Source organism: Amblyomma mixtum, chromosome 6 (assembly GCF_055824585.1).
Source record: "Amblyomma mixtum isolate Tamu chromosome 6, ASM5582458v1, whole genome shotgun sequence".
Lineage (NCBI taxonomy): Eukaryota > Metazoa > Arthropoda > Arachnida > Ixodida > Ixodidae > Amblyomma > Amblyomma mixtum.
In genome coordinates, this window is record NC_143017.1 from 78986997 (window position 1) to 79010723 (window position 23727).

The 23727-nt window shown below is 47.9% G+C and overlaps 1 protein-coding gene across 8 annotated transcripts in view; it reads right to left on the reverse strand.

The window, feature by feature from the left end:
- The window catches only part of LOC149339478 (uncharacterized), a 156815-nt gene that overhangs the window by 48130 nt on the left and 84958 nt on the right, over window positions 1-23727 (reverse strand). For 7 of the 8 annotated variants that reach the window (XM_089548265.1, XM_089548258.1, XM_089548263.1 and 4 more), the window contains 7 exons: window positions 21190-21519; window positions 20129-20326; window positions 13332-13566; window positions 9305-9640; window positions 6206-8275; window positions 4044-4105; window positions 875-1063 (listed from right to left, as the gene is read on the reverse strand). In XM_089548265.1, coding sequence (XP_089404391.1) covers window positions 875-1063; window positions 4044-4105; window positions 6206-8275; window positions 9305-9640; window positions 13332-13566; window positions 20129-20326; window positions 21190-21519 — 3420 coding nt within the window. The remainder of the gene's footprint in view (window positions 1-874; window positions 1064-4043; window positions 4106-6205; window positions 8276-9304; window positions 9641-13331; window positions 13567-20128; window positions 20327-21189; window positions 21520-23727) is intronic. The other variant, XM_089548261.1, reaches the window with a different exon arrangement.

The window sequence follows — 23727 nt, forward strand, 5'->3', positions numbered from 1 at the left end:
TGAGGAAAATTTCATCCAATTTTTGTTCTAAGTAAAAATCAACTCTATAGCTCTTTCTCGGTACGTCAATGTTTGATGGCAGCAAAACATGCACTCATTGCAGAAAAAAATTGCACTTAAAAATTCTCCTACCACTCAATTCAAACACATGACGTGTATATCAAAAGGCACTCCATAATCACCATTTTGAACAGAACGGTGTTGTAGCCTGTCCTCTGAAAGCTGAGCCTAAAAAAACTGTGTTGACAGATACCACAGTTTACACAGATACGCAGATAAGACATACACAGATAAGAGATACGCAGATAACAGATACGCTGTTCATTCACTGGCGAAATTGGCCGGTGATGGCAACACCCATGTTTCATTTTCTTGCCTTTCCTGGTTTTATAAAAGCTCCATACTCGGTGAGAATAGCGTCTTTGCCATATGAATGCTGCAACGCATTGATACAGGCCAATTTTACTTTGTCCTCAACATCCATTTAACAACGGACTATTTCTTTGTCGTAAAGGGACAGTTTGTGAAGATTATGAATGCATGCACAGTTTTACCACAAGCTTAAGTTGTACCGCGAGCTTAAGTTGTACCTCCCTATGATGCCTTCGAATTTCGATGAAGGCGAAATTCTAGAGGCCCGTGTGCTGTGCGATGTCAGTGCACGTTAAAGAGCCCCAGGTGGTCAAAATTTCCGGAGCCCTTCACTACGGCGTCCCTCATAGCCCGAGTCGCTTTGGTACAATAAAACCCCCATAAACCACAAACCTATGGTGCCTTTGACAACCATGACGTCAGCAAAGTTCGAGACGCGGAGACTCGTTTCGACAACGTGTTAAGCCTAGTTTCAATATACAGGCCCACTGAGCCTGCTCACCTGGGGCACAACTGGCACCACTGCCTTGGCGGGGAGCACCACAAGCTGGCCCTCGTCGTGAGGCAGCCGCACTGTCTGAGGCATCCCCGTCTGCCTCAGGGTGAAGTTCAGCGTGTGAGTGACGGAGGCAGGGAAGGACATGGCACTGGTAGCGACGGGAGCGAGTGGCGGTGAAGGCGTTTTCATCACCTGCCAATCAGAACAGTTTGCATGCTTCAGGCACACAGTTACAACTACTACGCACATCCTAACAAGCAAATCCCTAATCTGACCCTCCAAAAAAACTCCCAGCATCAACGTTGAAGTTATTAATTACTGGTGTTTCATGCAACAATGTTCTCGAATTACATCTGTTTCATGCAACAATGTTCTCAAATTACTTCAACAATACAGCTATACTTATTTGGTGCAATGTAGGGTTCTCCACCACCGACATTTCTTAAGCCCAGAAAGGCACCGACTACACGTGCACTACAGTTAAACCTTGATATAAGTGAGTAAAAAAAGTTCGAAATTTTCTGTTACGTGCAGGTTTTCATTATGTCCAGTTTTCGTGCAAAAACTCTAAAGGACTGAGCAGAACAGGAACCGGAATGAAAAGCAAATGTAGATGAAATGGCCTAGCAGACCTTCAAAGTTAAGCACTATTACCCGAAATCATAAATATGAAGGCATTTCAGGATAGCCTCGATAACGTGACTGGCAGCAGCTGCCATCATCTCCACTGAGGATCGCCCGATGCCACTACGAGTTTGGTGGAAAGAGTGGCGGAGTCGGAAGCACCTGCTCCCTTTCACGTGCTGATCTCTCATCAGTATGCCCGATCGCCATTGCGCTCTGAAACTGACACTTTGCTTCAGGCTGTCGACACTCTCTGCGTCCCTGCCCCCGCTGCGTGTCTGCTTTCCGCCCCTGAATTGTGCTAACAATCAAACAGCGGCAACATTGGGCCAGCACTGCTCGTCTCGTACCTGCTTTCCAACGTCCTGTTGCTTAGCACTGCTTTTGAACACGAACTGCCGTAGTGCCACTTGATTTGACACTGTGAGAGCTATAGCTGCACAGACTGCTGCGTTTACCATGGAAAGGCACCAAGAGTGCTGGAGCAAGGTACACTGTGTCAAGTGCATTGCGATCGAAGACACACTTCTCATGGCAGTTCGTGTAGTATTATCATCATAAAACTTCCGTGCCATTTGGCCAAATTTCAGCAGACGCAGTACTAGTTAATGGATAGTTGGCATGGCAAGTTCTATATCAAGGCCAACCGCCATAACACCTTCGTTACATGCAGCTCGCAAATACACGTGCTTCAATGTTAAATGGAGGTGGTACTGGAGAATTGAGAAACTCTGTAGCATCAAGAAATTCGCTTCGTGGAGGTTCGTTACACCCAGGTTCCCCTGTATACTCCTTTTCATATATAGCGTGCAATGCTACCAAAGCTAGCCATGCCTGAAATGTGGTTCACCACATGTTTAAAGTACACAAGCATCTTTCGAAGTGACCAAGCTCAAATAACACAACTGGCAACGTTCTGTGCTTCGTTTTACCCCTTATTATACTTTTTCCCTGCACCTCACCGAGACCTCGAGAAGCAAAAGTCACATGTTGCAGACTGATACGTAGCTGGCACACCTATTCATTCAGACTTTGTAAGCATCCAAAAAGTAGTTTGCCATCAATGAGAATTACAACCAGGGAATTATAACTGAATGCCTGACTACCTTGATCATGAGTTGCAATGCCTAGCACATGTTTTATATTGCTCCATGTTTTCATCCAAACCCTTATTGAGGCTTCAAGTATGAATGATACGCAGCAGAGTGATGTGCATTTGCAGGCACACTATGTATTACCAATAGGCATCCGACTGCAATTAGACACTTATAGCCGGTCGTTAGTAATACTAGCCATACAAGTTTTTTAGAATTTCGAAAACGCGATTACCCTCGCTGCTGTGGCTAATTTTGGCAACATCATGCCAAAATGCATGGACTTTCGAGAAGCTTGCAGGCGAAGCAACCCCTCCAGTGCACGTAAGTAGTCGAACTAGCTAATTTTTGTTGAGCCACAGTGCCGAGGGTAATCGCGTTTTTGAAATTCTAAAAACTGACATGGCTACTAGTAACAGCCGGCTACAGATGTCTAATTGCAATCAGGTGCCTATCACTTATAGTTAAAGGTGCACTGAAGAGGATTCTGAACTTGTCTTTTTGCTGCGAGAACTCGATCTACACGTTCCTAGCATTCTTAGAAACAGTGACTTATTGCCCTGTGTGGCCGATTTCCCCAATTAAATCGAATTAACGTCCGGCTCCCGCCTTCTTTTTGAATTCTGCCTCGTACGGTGGGCGGGTCGACAAACGCGTGGAGCGCCTTTCACCCAGTCCTGTGGAGGCTTTGCTTTCGCTTTATTTTGTTTTTTAGGTTTCCATGAATAGATAGTTTCATTCGCAGATAATATAGCCGCAAAATAAGCCCGAAGAAATAAAAATACGCGCGGACTATTTGCTACTACGGACTACTACGTATTACTCCGCCGATGTCAGAGTGGCAAGCCGCCACGGGACTGGGTGAAAGGCGCTCCACGCGTTGGTCGACTCCGCCCACCGTACGAGGCAGAATTAAAAAAAAAAAGGCGGGAGCCGGACGTTAATTCGATTTAATTGGGGAAATTGGCCACACAGGGCAATAAGTCACTGTTTCTAAAAATGCTAGGAACGTGTAGATCGAGTTCCCGCGGCAAAAAGACAAGTTCAGAATCCTCTTCAGTGCACCTTTAAAAAGATAACTATTAGAATTTAGTTGATATCTTAAGTCGTTAACATGACTCCCCTGTTTTTTGATGTCTGCAAACACTGGTTTTTAAAAACTCTGCAAATGGCTAGCGTTTGCGCTACTTTGGGTTCCCTGTACGAAGAGCATTAATATACCAGGTGTTTCAGGGAAGGTGATCACTAATCACGAATTTTTAACAAGGGTCACTATTTATGTGGAAGTGGAGAACCTTATCAATATACATATGCTGATTCGAATAATGCACAAGTTAGAATAAACTGGAAATTAAAACTAGGAGAGTTGAATTCATAAGATTACACTGTACACTTATATATTCATGTTTTGAAGACTGAGTATCTAAAATTTCAAGTAAAGACGCAAAATTCACCTGTGGGGGTGTAGTCCTTTCATTGGTTAGTTTTTCAATACAGGGTTTTTCATCAGGAATTCCTGGAAACAAAAGATAGTAAAGGTTAAAGGGACACTGAGGAGAAATTGAAGTTGGCTTGTATCGACAGAATACCAGCTCCTGATTACAAAAACGCCACTCATACTGACAACAAAGCTCTTGTAACGTAGAAAAGAGCAAGAACCAAAATACAGGTATCGCCGCCACAGGCCAAACTCGCAAGTACAAGCGTGATGACGTCATAGGACAAAACAGTGTTGCTAGAACCAATGGTTCTAGCAACACTAAAACACGAGAAGCCACGAATCACTGAGGCGCAGCCAATGCATGCGTAAATCTCCTTGACGTCGCCAGATGGCGCCACGTACCCGGCAGCTACGCGCGCGCCTGCAGCATCGGGGCCAATCAGCGCCTGCTCACCGGCTATAGGCGGGCTCCCGGTATTCCGCTAACGGTAACAAGGTACATGGTATGCTAAAGGTGTCTATTTGCGAGAACTTCGTTGACGACTTCGAGAACAGGATCCATCGTTACGCTGGCAAAACGCCGGTGCAAACGTAAGCGAAGCGACGATAGCGACGGCCACAATAGCCGATATATGCCTTCAACGTGCGGCCGGCGGTAGCTTTCAATTTGGCTGCTGCTAGGCCGCTGTGCTGGCAGTCAGAAATCATGAAGTCTGCGTTACGTCATGTGCACGTTATGTTTCACGTCACTTAGTCCTGCGTCATCATATGAGAATCCCAAGTTTGAATCTGAGCTGCGGGAATAACTTTTTCAACTTTGAATCCAAATTTCTCAGAAATAAATGCATCTTTTGCTGTCGGCCAAGCGGCAACAAAGCCATGAAATGCCAAACTATCGGATTTTGCTATAAAAAAAATATTAATAGAGCTCTCCTCACTGTCCCTTTAAGACTGCTGGTGTTCAGTAGTAGAGCGGCAAGAGCTGGGCTAGTTGGTTGATGTTTATCTTGAAAATCGGGTTATTGTGCTAGAAAACACTCAAAGGAACAGAAGTTATTAGATGAAAGATGACATATTCAGTGAACAAAAACCATGTGCTCAGAGGCTATCAATTCGCTGCCGTGACAACCTCGTTTCCAGAACCCACACCTCACAATCAGCAAATACAAGCAAAGGATCGCTCACACATAGCCGTGATACAATACACAACACTCAATTTTTCTTTACAATATAAGCCTCGAACAACTCTCGCGCAAAATGGTCCTATGCCTGTATAAAATCTGTCTTATCTAGAAGCGGAAGGCACATTAGGAAGGCTTGCAGGTGTGTTTATATTTGGCAGACGGGATGGTGCGCTAATATTCGTTTAAAGAAACATTTTAATAATCTTTCTGATGAGTACTCCCATGTTGATAACCATTGCAGGGCCTGTGAGGAAAAGAAAAAGGTGTCCCTTCCGCTTCTAGATAAGATAAGATATACTACAGGCACAGGGACTGTAGTACACGAGAGTTGTTCGTTGTTTGAGGCATATACTATCGTAAAGAAAAAAAAACACGAGTCATGTGTTAGCGATCCTTCAGCTGTATTTGCTATATGTGGGGTGTGGTTTCTAGAACGAGGCTGTGATGGCAGCGAACTGACAGCCTCTGAGCACGTGGTTTTTGTCCACTGCATATATGTCATCTTTCATCCAATAAAATTCAGTTGCGAGTCTGCACGCATCCTGTCCACTTCTGTTTCTCTTGTCCGTGTTTTCTAGCGCATTAACCCCATTTTCAAGATGGTGTTTAGTACTTCTGTAGCTTCTCATGTTTACATCACTGAAAGATTAAAGAAAATGGGAACTATTAAAATAACTTAGTTGCGGGCTTACAAACTTGTGCCCTACAGAACAAAAAAGGGCACAAGTATGCAAATAAAGAATGCTTACTTTCTATGTTTTTATGGCAGTGCATGGCAGTGAAGCACTGTCTACGACAACATTGTTAAAGAAACTGCCAGGTATGTTACACAAAAATGCACATACAATTTGAAAACGTAAGTATATCTGATAGGGGCTACAGGTCAAAGTGAACATACTTCTAAAACAGTAAGCTACAAGACAGGCACAGATTTTGACTTTTAAGAACAACACAGTAACAGCACACTAAAAAGAGATCACAGGCAACTTACTGAGTATATGGTCGTCTAACTTGACATCCATTCCCATGTTTATGTGGTCAAAAAAGTGCGTTTCATCAGGCACTTTCTTCGAAAGTTCATTGTCTATGCCTTCTGGCGGCAGGTTAGAGTAATTGTGATCCCCTGCAGGTGTGCCACGGTGATGAAGGTCCCCACAGCCTGACAGAGTCATGTCCATACCCCCTTCGGAGCCACTAGGGCTCGAACCGTCCTCTCTGGCCTCGCATTCAGGAGTCGGCAGTGTCCCCACCGTCTCCACAACAACGGCGACATCCAAGGGCTCCTCTTGCTGTGCGATACCGTGGTCTTCGGCACCATCTTCTTCACCCTCTTCGCCGACCACCACGAGGGCAACGCGCGACTGTTCCACCGCGGCGTCTTCGTCCTCTGATGCTGCCAGGGCTGCCACGTCGGGAGAGCCATCACCTAAGCTGAGCAAGACCTCCGAAGACACGCAGCCATCGGGGCTCGTCATTGTCGAGGAAGGGTAGTCCAGTGACACAAACACGCTGGTGGCCAACTGCTCGGCTTCGTACGACGTCAAGGTGGATGAGGGTCCCACGTGAAACGTGCTGCCCCCAAATGAGCTGCTTCCACTCTCTCCCGCGCGGTGCAGCAGCGATGGCGTCGACGATGAGGTGCCCCCGTCGCCCTCGTCTCCCGATGACGAGGAGTTCTTGGGAGGGCTCGCTGGGGTAGGTCCCCGACCTCCGCCAACTGTGTGAGGGCTTCCGCCGGGCAGCCCGCCACTCCCATTGCCAGGGGGGTTATTGCCACCAGCACCCGGCCGCACGGCAAAGGCACGAACCGCATTGTTCCCCGGAGCAGCACCCCTGAACATCTGTGCACGGGCAAACTGGCCATCTCCAAAGGGCCCTGCCACAGCCGACCGTGGGCCCTGCACAATACGTCGGACTAGCATTCCCTGCTGCGGCACATACTGGCTTTGTTGGAGCATCATGTGTTGCTGCTGCTGCTGCTGCTGTTGTTGCTGTTGCTGCTGTTGTTGCTGCTGCTGCTGTTGTTGTTGCTGCTGTTGTTGTTGTTGCTGCTGCTGTTGTTGTTGCATGTGGTGTTGACGCAACTGCTGCATGTACTGCATTCGAGGTTGCTGCTGCAACTGCTGTTGTTGCATTGCGGTGGTTCGTGTAAAGCCTGCCGATGTTGTTGGCAGGCCCATCATGCCTTGACTTACACGAACCATTTGAGTACGCACCTGCAGCGATGGACTGCTTCCATCGCTGCTGTCGGATGGAAATGTGTCCGTCAGTGTCATGGTCTGCCCCTGGGTTGTAAAAGACGATGAGACTGGGCTCCCAACAGGTGACGCCACTGCTCCCTGGTAAATCGATGTGGTCACGTACTGCGGACTTTCAGAAGCCCGTGGCACCGTGTCGGGAGCACTGGACATTGGTTGGGCAGAACCACTTATTCCAACAAAGCTGTCTACGCTGCCACGTGATGAATTTGAATTGCTGGCTGGGCTGCCCACAGAACCAGCTCGAAGATACTGCAGGATGCTTTCTTGCTTGGACAGTGGTGGCGTTTGACCACTGTTGTCCTGTGAGGTGCAACCCCTCCCTGGTGATGGTTCACCCATTGAGGGGCGCCCTTCGTCCGTACGAGGACTCGGAGACTCCGACGGAGTCTTGGAAACTCGGGACAGCAGATCAGACAGACTCTCAACAGACCGTTCACCGTCCCCCCTTCCATCATCTTGCATGGGCGCCGGCACTGCCGGTGACCGCTGTGGCAGGCTGGAAGAGCTTGACGGTGTTCCTGGTGAGAAGTGGCGTTCCATGGGGGAAGACCGTGGGTCCGGTGACTGAAGCGCTGGTTGTGAGCTGGGGCGCGACAGGGACGGTGGCGTGCGCGATGGATCTGGACTTCCGCCGCTTTCGGGCTGTGCCCCGGCACCATGACTTGGGGAAATGGCAGGTGAAGGCGGTGGCTTCCGGAGGTGGTCGGGGTACGGAGGAGGGGGCCTCATCATAGGATGCACGCCCCCTGTGCGCTGAAGATATGGATGCCCTGGTGGGTGCTGGCTGACTGGATCCCCGCCTGAGAGAGAACAAACACCACCACCTCAGAATCTTTTCTGTGCTTGTGCAGTTTCTACCAAGTCAAGCCAAGCAATGTGTGCACTACTCAAATGTCACAGCTGTGCATCACTGGGCATTCTGCCAAGAAGGAAGTCTGTAGGCACCTCTCAGAGGACTGCTGCTTTGCTATGATTTACCAACTAGCCTAGCCTTCCTTTTTGTTTCCGCATTCTTTTGTTTGTTTCTGAGCAGTACTAGTACAATTTTCATTAGGACTGGGAGAATTTTCTAATGAAAACCAAACAGCAGCCAACAGAATGATTGAAACTTTGCATAGTCAACTGAGCACACTGTACAAAACTGACAAAACGACAATAGATAAGCTTATCTGCAACTTAGAAGCAAGAATGCATTGCACCCATGCCAGTGATGCACTTCTTGCAGCCACGTGCTGCCAGCCAAAGTGCTTGTAGCGCAACATTAGCGTGGCATTGTTAGGCCTAACCTGCTTCGTGTCGAAGCCATAGTGGACGGTGCACTTAGGAACAAGCCACAGACTACAAGATGATGTGTAATCCTGCTACCAGAACATTATAAATAATATAATCTTATTAACAAAAAATTAAGGTACAGCTGGTTTCCACGACATCTTCAGCAGTGAAGCACGCCAGGCAAGGGCCACCACAAGGCTTTAGTTAGGTTCTCTTCCCCGCATGACAGTGATGCAGTGTGAAAAGTGAGTACAGGAGACCAAAGACGATCCTCACGCACACCCCAAGTTCATCTCGTTGCACCGCTTCAGAGCGCTAGTGCTGCCAGCAGGTGCCCAAGCATGCGCAGCCAACCAATCGAGTGTGATAAGTTTTATATATAGAATGTTCCACTGAACACGAGTTTGATAAATGTGGACAACAGTGCTACACCTTTGCATGGGATTTTCAAGAGAATGTTCTGACTGTTTGATATAAACAGTAATTAGATATATCTGGGCTCAACTTAGCAGCGCTCACTGTAGCAGGGTTGGACTGCAAAAGGTGCAGAACCCTACCTTGACGACTCAAGTAGCGTGGAATCTGTGGGTTGCCTGGGAATCGTGGCTGCAGCATGACGTGCTGCCCTTCGTGTTGCTGGAATGGTGGTCTGGCTCCCATGTGGGACACCATGCGCATCCCATGGCTGGTTGGTGGGCCCGCAGAGCCGTCCTCACGTTGCTTCATCAGCATCTGCTGCTGCTGTTGCTGCAGCTGCTGCTGCTGCATCTGTTGGTGATGCTGCGCTTGTTGCTGCTGCTGCTGCTGCTGCAGCTGTTGCTGCAGATGCTGTTGATGATGCTGCTGCTGCTGCTGTTGAGGCTGCTGTTGCTGTTGAAAGTCTTCAAGATCCCCTGCACACAATTAAGGCACGTGTAAGCTGAGAGAGAGGTACTTGCAGCAACTTTATGTTACGGTAACTACTGCACTTAAAAGACACCGAGAATACCGTATTTACTCGCATAATAGGCGCACCCCTAGTTTGGTCGCGAAAAATCAGATTTTTTTATTTCCGCGCATAATAGGCGCACCCCGAACTTGGTACTGTGATCAATACTGTATTTACACGATTGCAAGCCGACGCCTCGCCGCCCCCCACCCCCAATCTTTATTTTAACAAAGTTTTTGCTGAACTGACTACTGGTCCACACTAGTGCTGCTGCGGGCCCACAGCACGTACAACGACATCGTGTAGAACAGCCGCACACAGTTTTCAGGGATGCTCACTTTAAACGTCTGTTTGGAAAGTTTCATCTCCAGCCGGAAACATTACCGACTAAAGCCTGTTTCACATGACAGCGAAAATGCTAGCGAATCCTGTCGCCGCGGCGGAAAAACCTGTTTTTGAGTCGTCGCTGCGACGAGCGGCGAGGTTTCAACAAGTTGGAAATTTTCGCTGCGACGCGTCGCTCAATTCGCTTGCATGTGAACCGGCCTTTAGGCCCACGAAAACCTCGGCGCCTGGAGTCGCATACGAAAATTTAGGCACGCCACAGACGCAACTGCCGCACTTCTCGGCCACGTCGTATTTTCCGACCTGCCGCAACTGCCGCACTTCTCGGCCACGTCGTATTTTCCGACCTGCCACACACTTGCCGTGTTCCAGAGCAAACTCCCAGCCGTGTAGCTATTAAGGTGCTTGCCCGTCGAGCTAAAACAGCAACGCTCGGCGGCAAAGCCATAAACCACGATGAACTACGAGCTACCGCTGATCCCGGCACTTGATAGCAGCAACAAAAAAAAAAAAAAAAACGAGCTGGTGATGCTGATGGCGATATGGATAGTGAACGCTTGCGGCGGAAGAAAACATTGATGACGATGATAAGCTTGGCCTTGGGCGCCCTTCGTGGGCGGCTCTGGAAGCTCCTTTGCGCGTGTGTGGCCTCCGCGATCAAGCGCCCGTTGCGCGCAGCCGGAGCTGATCGCGGAGGCCTCGACGCGTGCATTTCAAAGGCTATTCCCGCGTGGGTCGTGGAAAGTTTCGGTGCGGCCCTTACACGTTTTTTTTTTAGATATTTTCTTCGGGTTCTTCGGGAAAACGGGGTGCGGCCCGTACACGAGTGCGTTTATGCGGTATGTTCAATTTTGCGAGTCGAAAAATTTCCAGAAATTTTACCCCGCGTAATAGGCGCACCCCGAACTTTGAGCCGGATTTTCTGGAAAAAAAGTGCGCCTATTATGCGAGTAAATACGGTAACTACATCCAATCATTGTTTTCAGTAAAAATTGATTCTCCGGCTCTTTCTAGCTAGGGAAATGTTTGTCCGGCAACAAAAGACCCTTTTGTCACTGATAAAACTTTTTCCCACATTCTTCCCACCAGCGCATCAGTCGATTCAAACTCGTGACGTCCTTTCCAAAGAAGACAAGTTGCCACTGTTTTGACATCTATCGTAGTGTAGGGACAGTCAATGGGATTAGAACCAAAAAGAATCGGTCTCCATGTACCCTGCCATGTACCCATGTATCCATGTAGCTCCACGTACCCCGCCAGACATGGGCATTGGCACAGGGCACGGACTACCCACAGCTGGGGTGAAACTAAGTTGGACTCTCCGTATAGGTTGGCGGTGCGTATACGTCGACCCCTCCATTTCTAATGGTCGTATTTGTAAAAAAAAAAAACATGCCGACTTATATGCAGCAGTACACGGCATACTGCGTGATATGGACACTGAATTCCTAAGGGAAGGATGCGCTGCAGTGTGGCTGTTACTACCGTTACAGCTGCTGACGAACTTTTCGGACTCGACGCAGGCTGGTGCCACCGCCAGACGCGTCGTTAACAGGCGACTCCAAACCTATACATACCCGAATCCAGTTCTCGTGAACGCAATGCTCCCCGAATTGAGATCGGCTCAGTGTCAACACTGTGGCTAGAGGGGGTCCCTCGACCACTTTGTCTGGAACTGCTCTTTTTCCCCGGGAAGGGCACTCAATATCGATAGTGAAGTAGCCTGGGAAGCCCTGCTGCGGAGCTCGGATTCCGTGACCCAGCGGAAACTCGTTCGACTGGCTGAGGAGGCTGCTGAGAAACAACACATCCCGGCCAGCATCCAAGGCGGCGACTACCCCGACATCCTCGGCCGCCGGCCAACGGCGTTGGGGTGCGCACCTTCTCTGTTGGACATTAAATGCTAGTTCTCTCACTCTTTCAGACTCGACAGGACCCGGGATATGGTCCGAATAATCGAATAGTCTGAAAAATCCGTGAAGTTCAAAAAAATTAATTTTCTGCGAAAGAACGGCTTTAACAATAGCACAAATTCGCTGCTCCCTATGTTCCGCTTGCAAGCGATAATATTAAACTGTACCTCAGCCACAGTCATGCTTTCGTGATGTCCACATCACCTCATGATACCAGACAGTGCGACGCGGCCGCGACAGTGCGACGCGGACTAGGCAGCCTACATGTGGCAACACGTAGGAGGATGCTGCAGCTGTCCCACTGTCACGTTTCCAATGCGATCATGCGCTCCTTGCAGGCCATCTTGATGGTGACTGGAAGCGTGGCTTTATCTAGAATGGCAACGATGGAGAAGAAATATCCAAGCCAATCCATCCAATTCACTCCTATCAGAGCCCACAAATTCTGTTTAAATCCAAGATGGCGCCATTCACAGCAGTGGACAACAGATTGTTTGTGACAGCGATGCACGCTTGTGTCTATATTAGGCTGAAAGAAACTAACTTTCGGTTGAAAGCAATCTGCACAGTATTGCTGGTGTCTATTTTAGTCTGAAAAATCAAACTTTAGGACTTTTGAAGTCCACAGAGTCTGAAATGTCGGTCGTGAAAACGTATGTGTTCCTATGAGCTGCATGAAGGTTTCTCAGCGAAGACCGAAATATCACGCAAGTCCGAATTACTGGAGTCCGAAAAATCAGTCAGCTACATCGTCGTTATTTCCTTCATGGGTATCTAGCTGGTGCTGACTCGTTTCCACTTGTGTGTTTGGTGCGCCTCAGTAAGGGGGGATTGTTGTCAAGGCGATCGAGGAGCGCTGGTTACGATGCCCTAGTCTCACACTCTCGCCCCTCACAATCATCAGTCACAACTTCGCTTCGGCTTGGCCTTGGCAGTGGTAGTGGCATCTTTAGAGCAGCATGGCGGGGTCCCCTCACCACTCACACCTTTCACAGCTGCACACAGCAACATCACCGCACCGAATTTTGCATGCTGGTGGTTTGGCGCAGCAAGAAGCATAAAACATGCAAGTAAAAACTTTTTATATAAACACGGGTAGTGAATCAGGTACACAAAATATGTAACAGTGCAAATTACGCAAGCAAATACGGTAACAACCTGACTGTACTTCAGAGATACATTTCAAGCCCTTCAAATAATGAAATATCCAAGGATTCCTGACTACACCTTAACCAACTGTTTCATTTTTCCCTCAAAGTTCGTGCACTACAGGAGACTAAACAGCAAAGACTGCCAGAGTTTAGGTTTCGCCTTCAAAGACTGAAACAAATTAGCAGGTGAGGCAGGGCTACTACAACAAAGAATGCGCTATTCTGTCTCTGCACGGCAGTACAGTACCTTCATGAAGGGGCGACTGTTGTGTTAGGAGCCCCTGCACAATGCTGGACATCATCTGCTGCTGCTGTTGATGCTGTTGTTGCTGATGCTGCTGTTGCTGATGTTGCTGCTGCGGATGTTGCTGATGCTGCTGTTGCTGATGCTGCTGTTGCTGATGCTGCTGCTGGTGAGACTGAGAGCCCTTATCCATGCCCTCTCGCAACTGGAAACCCTCTCCCAAGATGCCGGAATCGTCCTGAATCAGAGCAGTGTAAGGAGATATTAAAACTTAACTCGAAACAAATGTATTTACCGCATATTGCCACGCATAAGTCAACATATTTTTTTGTTCTAAGAACGGCTTTCTGGATTTGGGGGTCAACCCTACACAGAGTCAATATGTGGGGTATAATGCAGTTTCAACTGAGCCATGAATAGTACATGCCTCGTGCCAATGCTCGTTCCTGGCAGGATGCTCGGAGCTCCATCAGTAAAAAAAAATGGCTGAGGCTTAGCTAAGGTTAAGCCTAGTCAGTTGCGAAGCATATTGATGGCTAGGCTTAGTAATACATGGCTTTCCTTGGTTGACGTTCATCCTGCTCTTCATCGGTCTCTGTGGCATGCTGAAGCTTTCGCTTCTCGTTCAAATCAGCCCTGCATCTAGGCGGCATCCCAACACCTGGCCACCTCGTAAGTGCCCGGAGAGCGAGGCAAGCTCAGCTTTATACCGCTGCTGTAGCGTCACGTGGTCAGCTGCAGCGCCTCTGATGTGGAACCTCCACCGCCGCGGCCGACCGCGCGAGCCGGCAGCCCATCTCTCCTCTGCTGTGACGTCATGTTGTCACGTGGTGTCACGTGGTCACGCTAAAGGTCAATGGTAGCTCCACCGCTGCGCTCGACGGGCTGTAGTGTAGCTCTAGTAATATGCTTCACATAAAAAAAAAAAGGCAGCACATAATTTGCTTCCGAAATGGTTCCACTATGAAACTATGAATTGGGCACTGTTTACCCAGCTCGCTCACACTGACAATCACTTTCCGTGACGAGCGGTAAAAAGTGCAAGAGAAAACTTCTGGTTATCTCCGGAGCATGCGTCACACCGGAATCCGAAACAACAGAACCGTTCAAGGGTTCAGCTTGCCACTAGGCAGCCGGCTGCATGCAAGCGGGGAAGGCAGGGTCGAGCACACTTATCACTTTTGACCTCCATTTGCCTCTGACTGCTGGCCTTGTGACTGCACCAGTACACGATTTTTGGTCTCAGCTGCTGCGGTGCCACCCCACAGAAAGTGGGTGAGTAGGTGAGAGGTAAGCAGGGGGGATACAGTTTGCAGGGATACAGTGGCTGCAACTGGCAAGGGACAGGCTTAATTGGAGAGACATGGGAGAGGCCTTTGCCCTGCAGTGCATAGAGTTTCTTACTATTACCTAGAGGGAAAGCTGGCAGCCCGTCTATGGGAGTTTGCATGGCGACCACTTCAGCCACCATGGGCGCTCAAAGCATCATGGGGCGGTGAGCTACTTGTTGCGGAACTGCAACTTTTGGCCAAAAAATAATAGAAAAATTAAGCTGTTTGGTAACTACAAACGTCCTAATATTCAATATCTTGTCTAATGATTGCAACAAACGAGCAGAAAAGCATTTAAGTGCAAAGTTTGCCCAAAATAAGAGACGACTCGCTCTCCTATTGGCCAAGTAGTGAACACTATAAAAACTAATATTTCGTAATTAACAGGCGCACTTTTAAAAGTAAATATGTTTTCAAAAAAAATGTTGTTACTTAGATACTTTAAGAAGTTTTTTAATAGCATTTCGGAAAAGTGAAACCTTTTATTGGCGTCGTGTGTCGATGCGTTTTTACTACTATGTTTTTTGCACACTGCGTTCGCGCGAAAGTCGTCTGCGCACACACCAACAGCGTTTTCGGAATGAAACATCTCAGTAGTGCCACTCCGTGTTCCCGAAAAACTACGACTGTGCCGCAACAAGTAGCTCACCGCCCCATGATGCTTTGGGCGTCCATGGTGGCTGAAGTGCAGCGCCGCAAGCTTTCCCTCTAGGTAATAGTAAGAAACTCTAAGCTGCAGTGGGTGTAGTCAGGCTGATGATGATGATGAAGCAGGGGGGAATGCATGTCGACTTATATTTGAGTCCAAGTTTTTACTTACATTCGGAGTTGACTTATGCGCGGCAATATACAGTATTGGTTTCATGAGCAAAAAGATAAACATTACAGAAAGATCCCTCACGACATACAAGCTCAGGAACAATGTGACCTGCGAAAGGCAAGAAAGCTCATTCTAACTTAATGCACAAATGTAGCACTCGCTACAACACCATCATGCCAAGAGGTAAGAGGAGAGACGATGCAATGCACGGTAGGTGAGTGCACGTGGCAGGACTGTAAAAGAACAAGACCATGCTCTTCTCGGGCCATTTCCCACCATGACGTACAGCCAATGCCTGCGGCCAGTAAGCAGCAGCACACGTCCCGAGTACAGAGAGAGTAAGCATGGCCCCCCCCCCCTGATGGTATCCAACTCCATTGTGTGCTGGGCATCTATGTATAACTGCTCAAACTGTATGATGTTCCTCTTACATGGCTGTAATAACTGAGTATCACTGTTCCCCACATGAGCAAACAAAGTCCCTTTGCCTGGAATGATGACTGGCAGGGATGGTGTGAAGCAGAACAATGCTATTTGTGAAGAGGAAAAAAGAATAGCAACTTTGTCAGAAGGGGCGAAGAAAGAAAGAAGACACAGGAATGAATTGTCAGCAGAAGGTAGTCAGGGCCATCAAACAGACCTAATGCCGTGACAACTTCAAAAGCTGTAGCGATGTCTTCGACTGTACTTTGCGCTAACTTCTTCTGGCAATGGAGCGGAAGCTATGGAGCTGAAACATTCCCTCTCTTCCCATGTAGTGGAATATAGTTCTCGCATTAAGCGGAGCTTGAATTATTGAATGGGTGCTAGAATGAGCAGCCATCATGCCCTGTCATGCGTGCAGAACCCAAAGCAGCCACATCTAGACTAATTAACACGTGGAGTGCCTTCTAGACAGCCGTGTGGCGGCTTCATTTTCGCTTTCGCTTTTATTTTGTTTTTAAGGTTTCCGTTAGGGGTATGCGAATATTCGAAATTTTCGAATATAATTCGAATATTATATTTTTAGTATTCGTATTCGATTCGAAATCCAAGTGTTCGTGTTGTTTCGAATATTCGACCCGACGCGAATATTTGTATCTAGCCGAATATTATATTGCGAGCACCGGCGTTCATTTCGGTTCGCAAGTCCTATCGATAGAGACTCAACAACTTGGCGGCGCCCAGAGCAATGCGTAAAGTTGGGTCATGCAGTAGCTGACTGCGCTGGTGAGCTTCTTTGCGGCTATACCTGAGAAGCTGGTATAGTCAGAGCTGTGCACGAAATACCTCGCAATACAGTGGACTCTCGTTAAACGGAACCTCAAGGGACCGGGAAAATATGTTTCGTTTATCAGGAGTTTCGTTTAGAGAGAGAATAGGTTCAGCATTGCGCAATCCGCTTCCGCGTGATCCCTACGCGGCTGGCGCGCGCGCGCGCAGTTGGCAGTCTCAGCGGATCTCAATTTGCGAAAGCTAGGTAATAAGGAGAACGGTACACTATGAGAACAAACTTTATTAGAGAAAAATAAGCAGTGAATTTTTTTTCCAGTAGTACTAGTACTGAAATTAAAAAAAAAAAATGTCAAAAGAGTGGGAATTACCACTTATTGGCTAGTGAAAAAGGATTTTATATTTGCTTGTTTGAGCTCTCGCAGCCGTTTTTTGTTAATGGCATCACCCATACTTGACAGGCTGTGCAGAAACACTTCCGAACCTTCTTCTCGTTGGAAGAAACTCTTCAGCATTTGGACTGCCGATTCCGCCTGCGCAGGTGTCACCACAGGATCAGAGTCAGCGGTCTCGTTTTCAAGCTCTTCCTCCTCGTCTTCACTTTCATCAGGGGGGCAGACATCAGCTATAATGCTGTGCACGGTATTTTCTGGGCACGTTGCCACATCGCTGTCGATCTGGACATATTCATCAAGTTGAATGCCCATCGCAGCACAATTCTCTAGTAGCAAATCTTCCTCGGCTGCGTCGTGAACATCATCAGGCTCACTCTGTGTGCTGGGTTTTTCTGTGGTTGCGGCAAACCCCGCATGCCTGAAGCAGCTGGCAATGGTGGTTGCACTAACCTGCCGCCAAGCATCATCCAGGAGATAAACGGCACGCAGTACATCTACCTTGTACTCTTTCCCCTGGTCCATGCATAAGAGCATCCTCCTAAGAAGATTTTTGCGGAAGCGCGACTTGAGCGCTTGAATCACACCCTGATCCATAGGCTGCAGCAGTGCTGTGGTGTTCGCTGGCAGGAATTCCAGCTGTATGGACTTCAAACCTGGCACAGTTCCGTGTCCAGGGCAGTTATCCACCAGGAACAAAACTTTCCGCTTGTTGCGAGAGAAGCGCGCATCCTCGCGATAAATCCACTCACTAAAAATGGCTTGCGTCATCCACGCCTTGCCATTGGCCTGGTATGAAACGGGCAAGGTTGCGACGTTTTTGAAGCAACGAGGATGCTTCGATTTGCCGATCACTAGCGGCTTCAACTTATCGCTGCCCGTCATGTTGGCACCGATAAGGACGGTCAGCCTGTCCTTGCTCAGTTTCCCTCCGGTGCATTTCTCTCCTCTAAATGATAGCGATTTTGAGGGGAGCAACTTGTAAAAAGAGTGCAGTCTCATCTACATTGTAGATGTTCTCTGGATCGTATTCCTCCAGAATCTCGGGCAGCCGTCTTTCTCGCCAGTCTCCGCATGCCGTCGCGTCAGCAGTGGCAGCTTCCCCTGAAACAGCACGAAACACCAGTCCATTGCGCTCTTTAAACCGGGTCAGCCACCCCTCGCTGCACGAGAAACCCTCGATGCCGAGGTGAAGAACAAATTCTTCTGCTTTTGCACGAATTAGTGGCCCGCTGATTGGGATGTTTTCACTGCGGGCTCTGCGCAGCCAAAGCACCAGGCATTTCTCCAAGTCTTCGTGGTCAGCCGCTCGCAGTCGTTTTCTTTGAGGACCAAAGCGTGACGTCTCGAACGCCTCCCGCAGCTTGTCCTTGTCCTGAAGAATTCTTGTTAGGCTGCTTTTGGGGACGGCGTACTTCGTCGCTAGCGCCGTTTTCGTGAAGCGACCACTCTCGAAGTCGTTGATGATCTCCATCTTCCTTTCCAACGCAAGTGCATTGTGCGGTCGTTTTTGCGCTGCCATCGGACCGAACAAAAGCTCTAGGGCTTAGGCCTAACTGAACACAACCGCCGTGAACGCGAGCGAGCGATGCGGAGGGCAGTGTACAAGCAAACCGGAAACCGCCGGAGACGGAAACCGGAGAGGTGACGCGGGGAGGAGGAGGAGGGGAGCATTGATGCGTACCGCGATGGCACTGCGCTTGTCCAACTAGTTGCGGTTTCGAGTTTTTCGGTTCCGTTAACGCGGTGGTCGCAAAATTTGAGTTCCGATTAACGAGATTTTTTTTACATTGGCTTAATACAAAACCAACCAATCGCGAGGCGTTTGTTCCGTTTAAGCGGTAGTTCCGTTTAACCAATTTCCGTTTATCGAGATTCTACTGTATGTGCCAGTTCAGTGCCAAGTGAGAGGGCATTTTCTTTGGCTGGAGAAGTCGTTTCAGCTAGAAGGGAACTACCTCTGCCTGATCATGTGGAGCAGCCGGTTTTCCTTCACGACAACCTATTATGTTCATCCCAGCAACGCGCTTCTGTGCTTATGGCGAGCTAGCCTTAATCAATGCTGTGTACTAGCCATCTTCTCTGATATTGCCACTCTTCTAAGAACAATGTTCGAGACTTTGATACTTTTTGTGCAGCTACACAAACCTTTTGTGTTCATTTCATCACTGATAGTTGAACTGGGATGTTCTTGGGTGCTCAAATAATGTTTCGTAGTGGTTAAATGCATCTGTCCTTGATTATTCGATATTCGATTCGATATTCGGAACCAAGTATTCGTATTCGATTCGTATTCGAAAAATCTGATATTCGCACACCCCTAGTTTCCGTGAATAAATAGATCCAGCCAGAGACTACATAGCTGCAAATTAGGCCCACGGAAAAAAAAATACACGCAGACTCTTTGCTTTTACTGATCGCTAAGTATCACTCCGCCGATGGCAGAGCGGCAAGCCGCCACAGGACTGGCTGAAAGGTTCGTTGACTCCTCCTACCATTAGCAATGAGTTCAAAAAAAAGGCGGGAGCGAGGACATTTAATCAGATTTAAATTAGGGAAATCGGCCGCACAGGACAAAAGCTTGAAGTTTCCAAGAATGCTCGAGATGTGTAAATTGAGCTCTCGCAGTAAAAAGACGAGTTCAGTCCTCTTTAGTGCACCTTTAAAACATCGTATCTTGTCAATATTCATTATTTAAACCTACTTGTAAGATAACTGGCACCTTTCAACGTTCGTCTGCCAAGAAAAAAAAAGTTTTCTGGATTACAACGAATTTGCTAGTCGTGTCACAAGAAGCTTCCACAGACAGCACCAGTTACAACAGTGAAAAAGAAGCTATCGCGCACAGCAATGCACCAGTCAGCTAGGCCCATTGTCGAGCAATGAACTATGTGGCGGAATGACAGTTACAAACACTTCACCCCTGTAGCCTTCCCCGTATTGTCAAGATAAGCTGCCACTCAGTATCATAATGTGTTCAATCAAGAGTTGTGAGCTCACTCACTGAAAGGTGAGGTCACATAAAGGACAAAACAAGAGACAAACCTGGCTCATGGGGTGGACATTAGGTGGCCTCGGTGTGCGTGGTGAGGGCAGCTGAGGCGACATCTGGTGCAGGGGAGAAGCCATCGGGGACGTGGGTGGCTGCTGCATCCGCGGGGATGGGGAAGGGGCTCCCATTGGGGAAGACGGTGGCGGCATTGGGGACCGCGGGGGTCCACAGGGCATGCCCCCACTGGAAACCTGCAAGCCAAGCCATTGGCAGCAGCACTCAGCAACAGGCAGAACACTGCAGTGCTCCGAAAGTGCCGCGGAACTCAAATAAAAATAAAGAGCAAGCACAACAAAGAAAGTGAAAACATTTACAGACAAACTGCTTTCAAACTGAAAACTCAGTTCTTCAAGTCACACCTATACTGAGCACTATGCAGTCGAACATTGTTGAACAAAGTTTAACGATATGCAGTCAAAGTTGTGCTGGCAACCAAAAACTGCTCCAAGCCAATGTACCGGCATATAAGCAGCTTCCCAATTAGTGAAACGTCGTTACAGCGAGCAGGTAAAAAATCACAAAGCAGTTCGATAAAGCCGAAATTCGTGACATAATAGCAGAAATACAAATTTTTCTTCCTGTTTCTAAAGTGGCAACTTCCAAAACCCTGTAACTCAACTGCTATGACAGGCAGGATGTTAACTTTATCGTTAATGTCATGGCATGCACTTTAGCAAGCCACCAGCCGCAAAATTTCTTGAAAGCTCTTGGCAAAAATTTATCTAACAATAAAACATAAGTACACAAAAACTTGCTTTACATAAAATTAAATTACATATTTTGAATCAGCATGCCAAAATACTTTCCCTGAAGATTTCATAATTGTCATTAATTTATTAATAAAAATTATTTTTTTTTAGACCCTCTTCCCCCCTTAAAAGACGTCTTTCACTCCTAAGGAGACAAAAATTTCTCCAAAACTTTGAAGCTCTCGTCAGCAGTCACAATGGAAACCGTACAACATAGGAAAACTCACAAGCAACAAAGCCACTATACAACAAATAAAAACTCAGAAGCAACAACGGAACCATATGAGCAGATTCAGGGCACTCACGGAGACAGTGTGTGGGTGTGATGCTCCAGACACCATGGGACTCATGCCAGATGACATGTTGGGCGACATGCTGGGGGACATGCTGGGTCCCACACTGGGCGACATGCTGGGCCCCATGGGAGGGCCCGCTCCCCCTCCTCCTCCTCCCATGTGGTGCATAGGCGAGCCCTGCGGCAGCATTCCCCCTTGGAGAAGCTGGCTGCCCTGTTGCTGCTGTTGCTGCTGCTGCTGTTGCATCTGCTGCTGCTGCTGCATGTGCTGCTGCCACTTCTGTTGCTTGTTGCGATACTCCTGGACCACCATCATGTGTTGCCGGTACAACTTGCGCAGCTGTGGAAAACGTCAATTGCTGAGAATCAGTGTCGGCGAACCATAGAGACGCGACGTCGCGAACGGGTAAAAATGCATCGCCGCGTTGCTCTTATCAATTTTATTTCTTGCACGCAAATGTGTCATGCTGTCTTGCTTTTATACATTCGCGATATCTAACCATCCACACACTGCAATGCTTACAAAATTGTCCCGGGCTGCGAAGCTCACAACAAGACGACCGAGGAGGTCTGATGACATCCACAAATAGGGATGAATGCTCTGTATCTGCTCCCCCCCCCTTCAAACAGGATGGCCCTATTCGTTTTTTCTTTTCACAAGGACAAATGCAAATCTGGAAAACATTAGCTCATAACAAGAGATTCCCCCTCCCCTCCTCCTCAGGGCAAGTCTTCAGTGATGAGGTGGATGACACAGGGCTAGCAGCAGCCAGCACTGACTGAGGTTCCGATGACCGGTGCTGACAAGTAAACCACAGGAACATCTACTTCCCAGCCCCAGATCCCACCAGCACAAAACTAGCTCAGCACTGCTTAAAGTGTCTGCAAAGTGTCCAAGTATGTGCACTTAGCCCAGGAGACTAAAACTCCCCACTCTAAAGAACGTTTAAGGGGGGACGAGGGTCTTAAAATTAACTTTTTTATTTATGGCTAGAATCTCAGGAAATTTTGCACACAGATGTGTTTTCCTCTTCTGATTCCAAATATGCAATCATATTTGACCTGGTGGCCTTAAATCTTACAAAGTCTATAATGTAATTAGGTAATTTCTCAGGCAGCTTTAATGAACTTTCTCATTGCATTTTGTTGCTTTTATTTACATCAACTGATAGCCAGAGAGTTCCCATACCTGGTGACATTCTTCCGTTTTCTCTAAAGGCATGTCATCCTGATATACTGTGTTGAGAGTACAGTTGAACCCCTCAATAACGAAAGCCCTCAAGAACGGAATTCTCGCGGCAACGAAAAATTCTGGCACCCCCGGCGAACTCCCATAGGGTTCAATGCATTTGTCCCCTCTCAACAGCGAAGGGTTTTTAAAAAGCAGTCCCGCATTAACGAAAGTTTGAGGTAGTGATCTGCAACATTTTTTCGGCACATCAGCCAGTCGGGAACATAGGATGGGCAAAACTGCAGCTGCACACTCATCCGACAAGTCGGGCCCGTTCATTTCACCTGCCAACAAGCACCGGCGCAGCCATTTTTGTTTACTTTCGGTTGGTTCGGTAATGATGATGATAGCAAAGCATTTTTATTTTTGCCCGCTGAAAGCGGATTTTTGCTAGCCCGTCTGTTGGCGACTACGTACGCACGTGACGTTTCACGTGACGACACCGCCGGCCAACCGGGGAGGAGCAAGGAACCCTTTTTTTTTCTTTTCGCTAGTGCGCCGACTACGCTATCTCGCCGTCCGCCTTGTGCAAGCCGAATTCGCCCGCGACTTGCTTGTGTGCAGTGTTTTTTGTTGTTGTTTTTTTTTTGACTGTCGGAAACATGCCGCCTCCTGTAAAGAAGCGCAAGTTTTTGACGCTGCAGGAAAAGGCTGCAATCATCGCCGAAGCTGAAAAAGGCAGAAAGAAGACGGACATTGCGGAAGAGTTCAGTATCCCGTGCAGCTCACTTTCTATGATTCTGAAATCAAAGAATGGCATCATGAGGAATTCAGCGACGACGCTATTATCTATAGTGTGCGCAAAGGAAATGAGGCGAGTGACGACGAAGATTGCGAAAACCAAGCACAAGGTAAGCAAGTAAGCTCGCGTGATGTGCTTGATGCTTTTGACGTTATCCGGGCTTTTCTCGGCGACCACGACGACGACGAAGCTATGCATAGCTTATCAAGCTGCGAAGCCAGAGTCGTCAAGCTCCTGCACAGCAATGTCAGGCAGAGCAAAATAAGCGACTTTTTTCATTAAATTTTCGTTCTGCAAGGTAATGGGTGGTCTTAGTTGTCTATTTTCGCGACAGCGAAATTCTCACGACAACGAAAAGGTTTTCCTGCCCCGGCGGTTTCGTAATTTCGGGGTTCGACTGTAAAAGGTTGCAGTATTGGACACTGCAACTCGTTAAGCTAATTGTAAATTGCTATTTTTACGCGGCCTAAACAAAATGAGTAAGAATGTCATCGGGTGTGCGAATTTGCTGGCTATCAATTCATGTAATTGAAAGCAACAAAATGCAGTGAGGAAGTTCATTAAAGCTGCGTAAG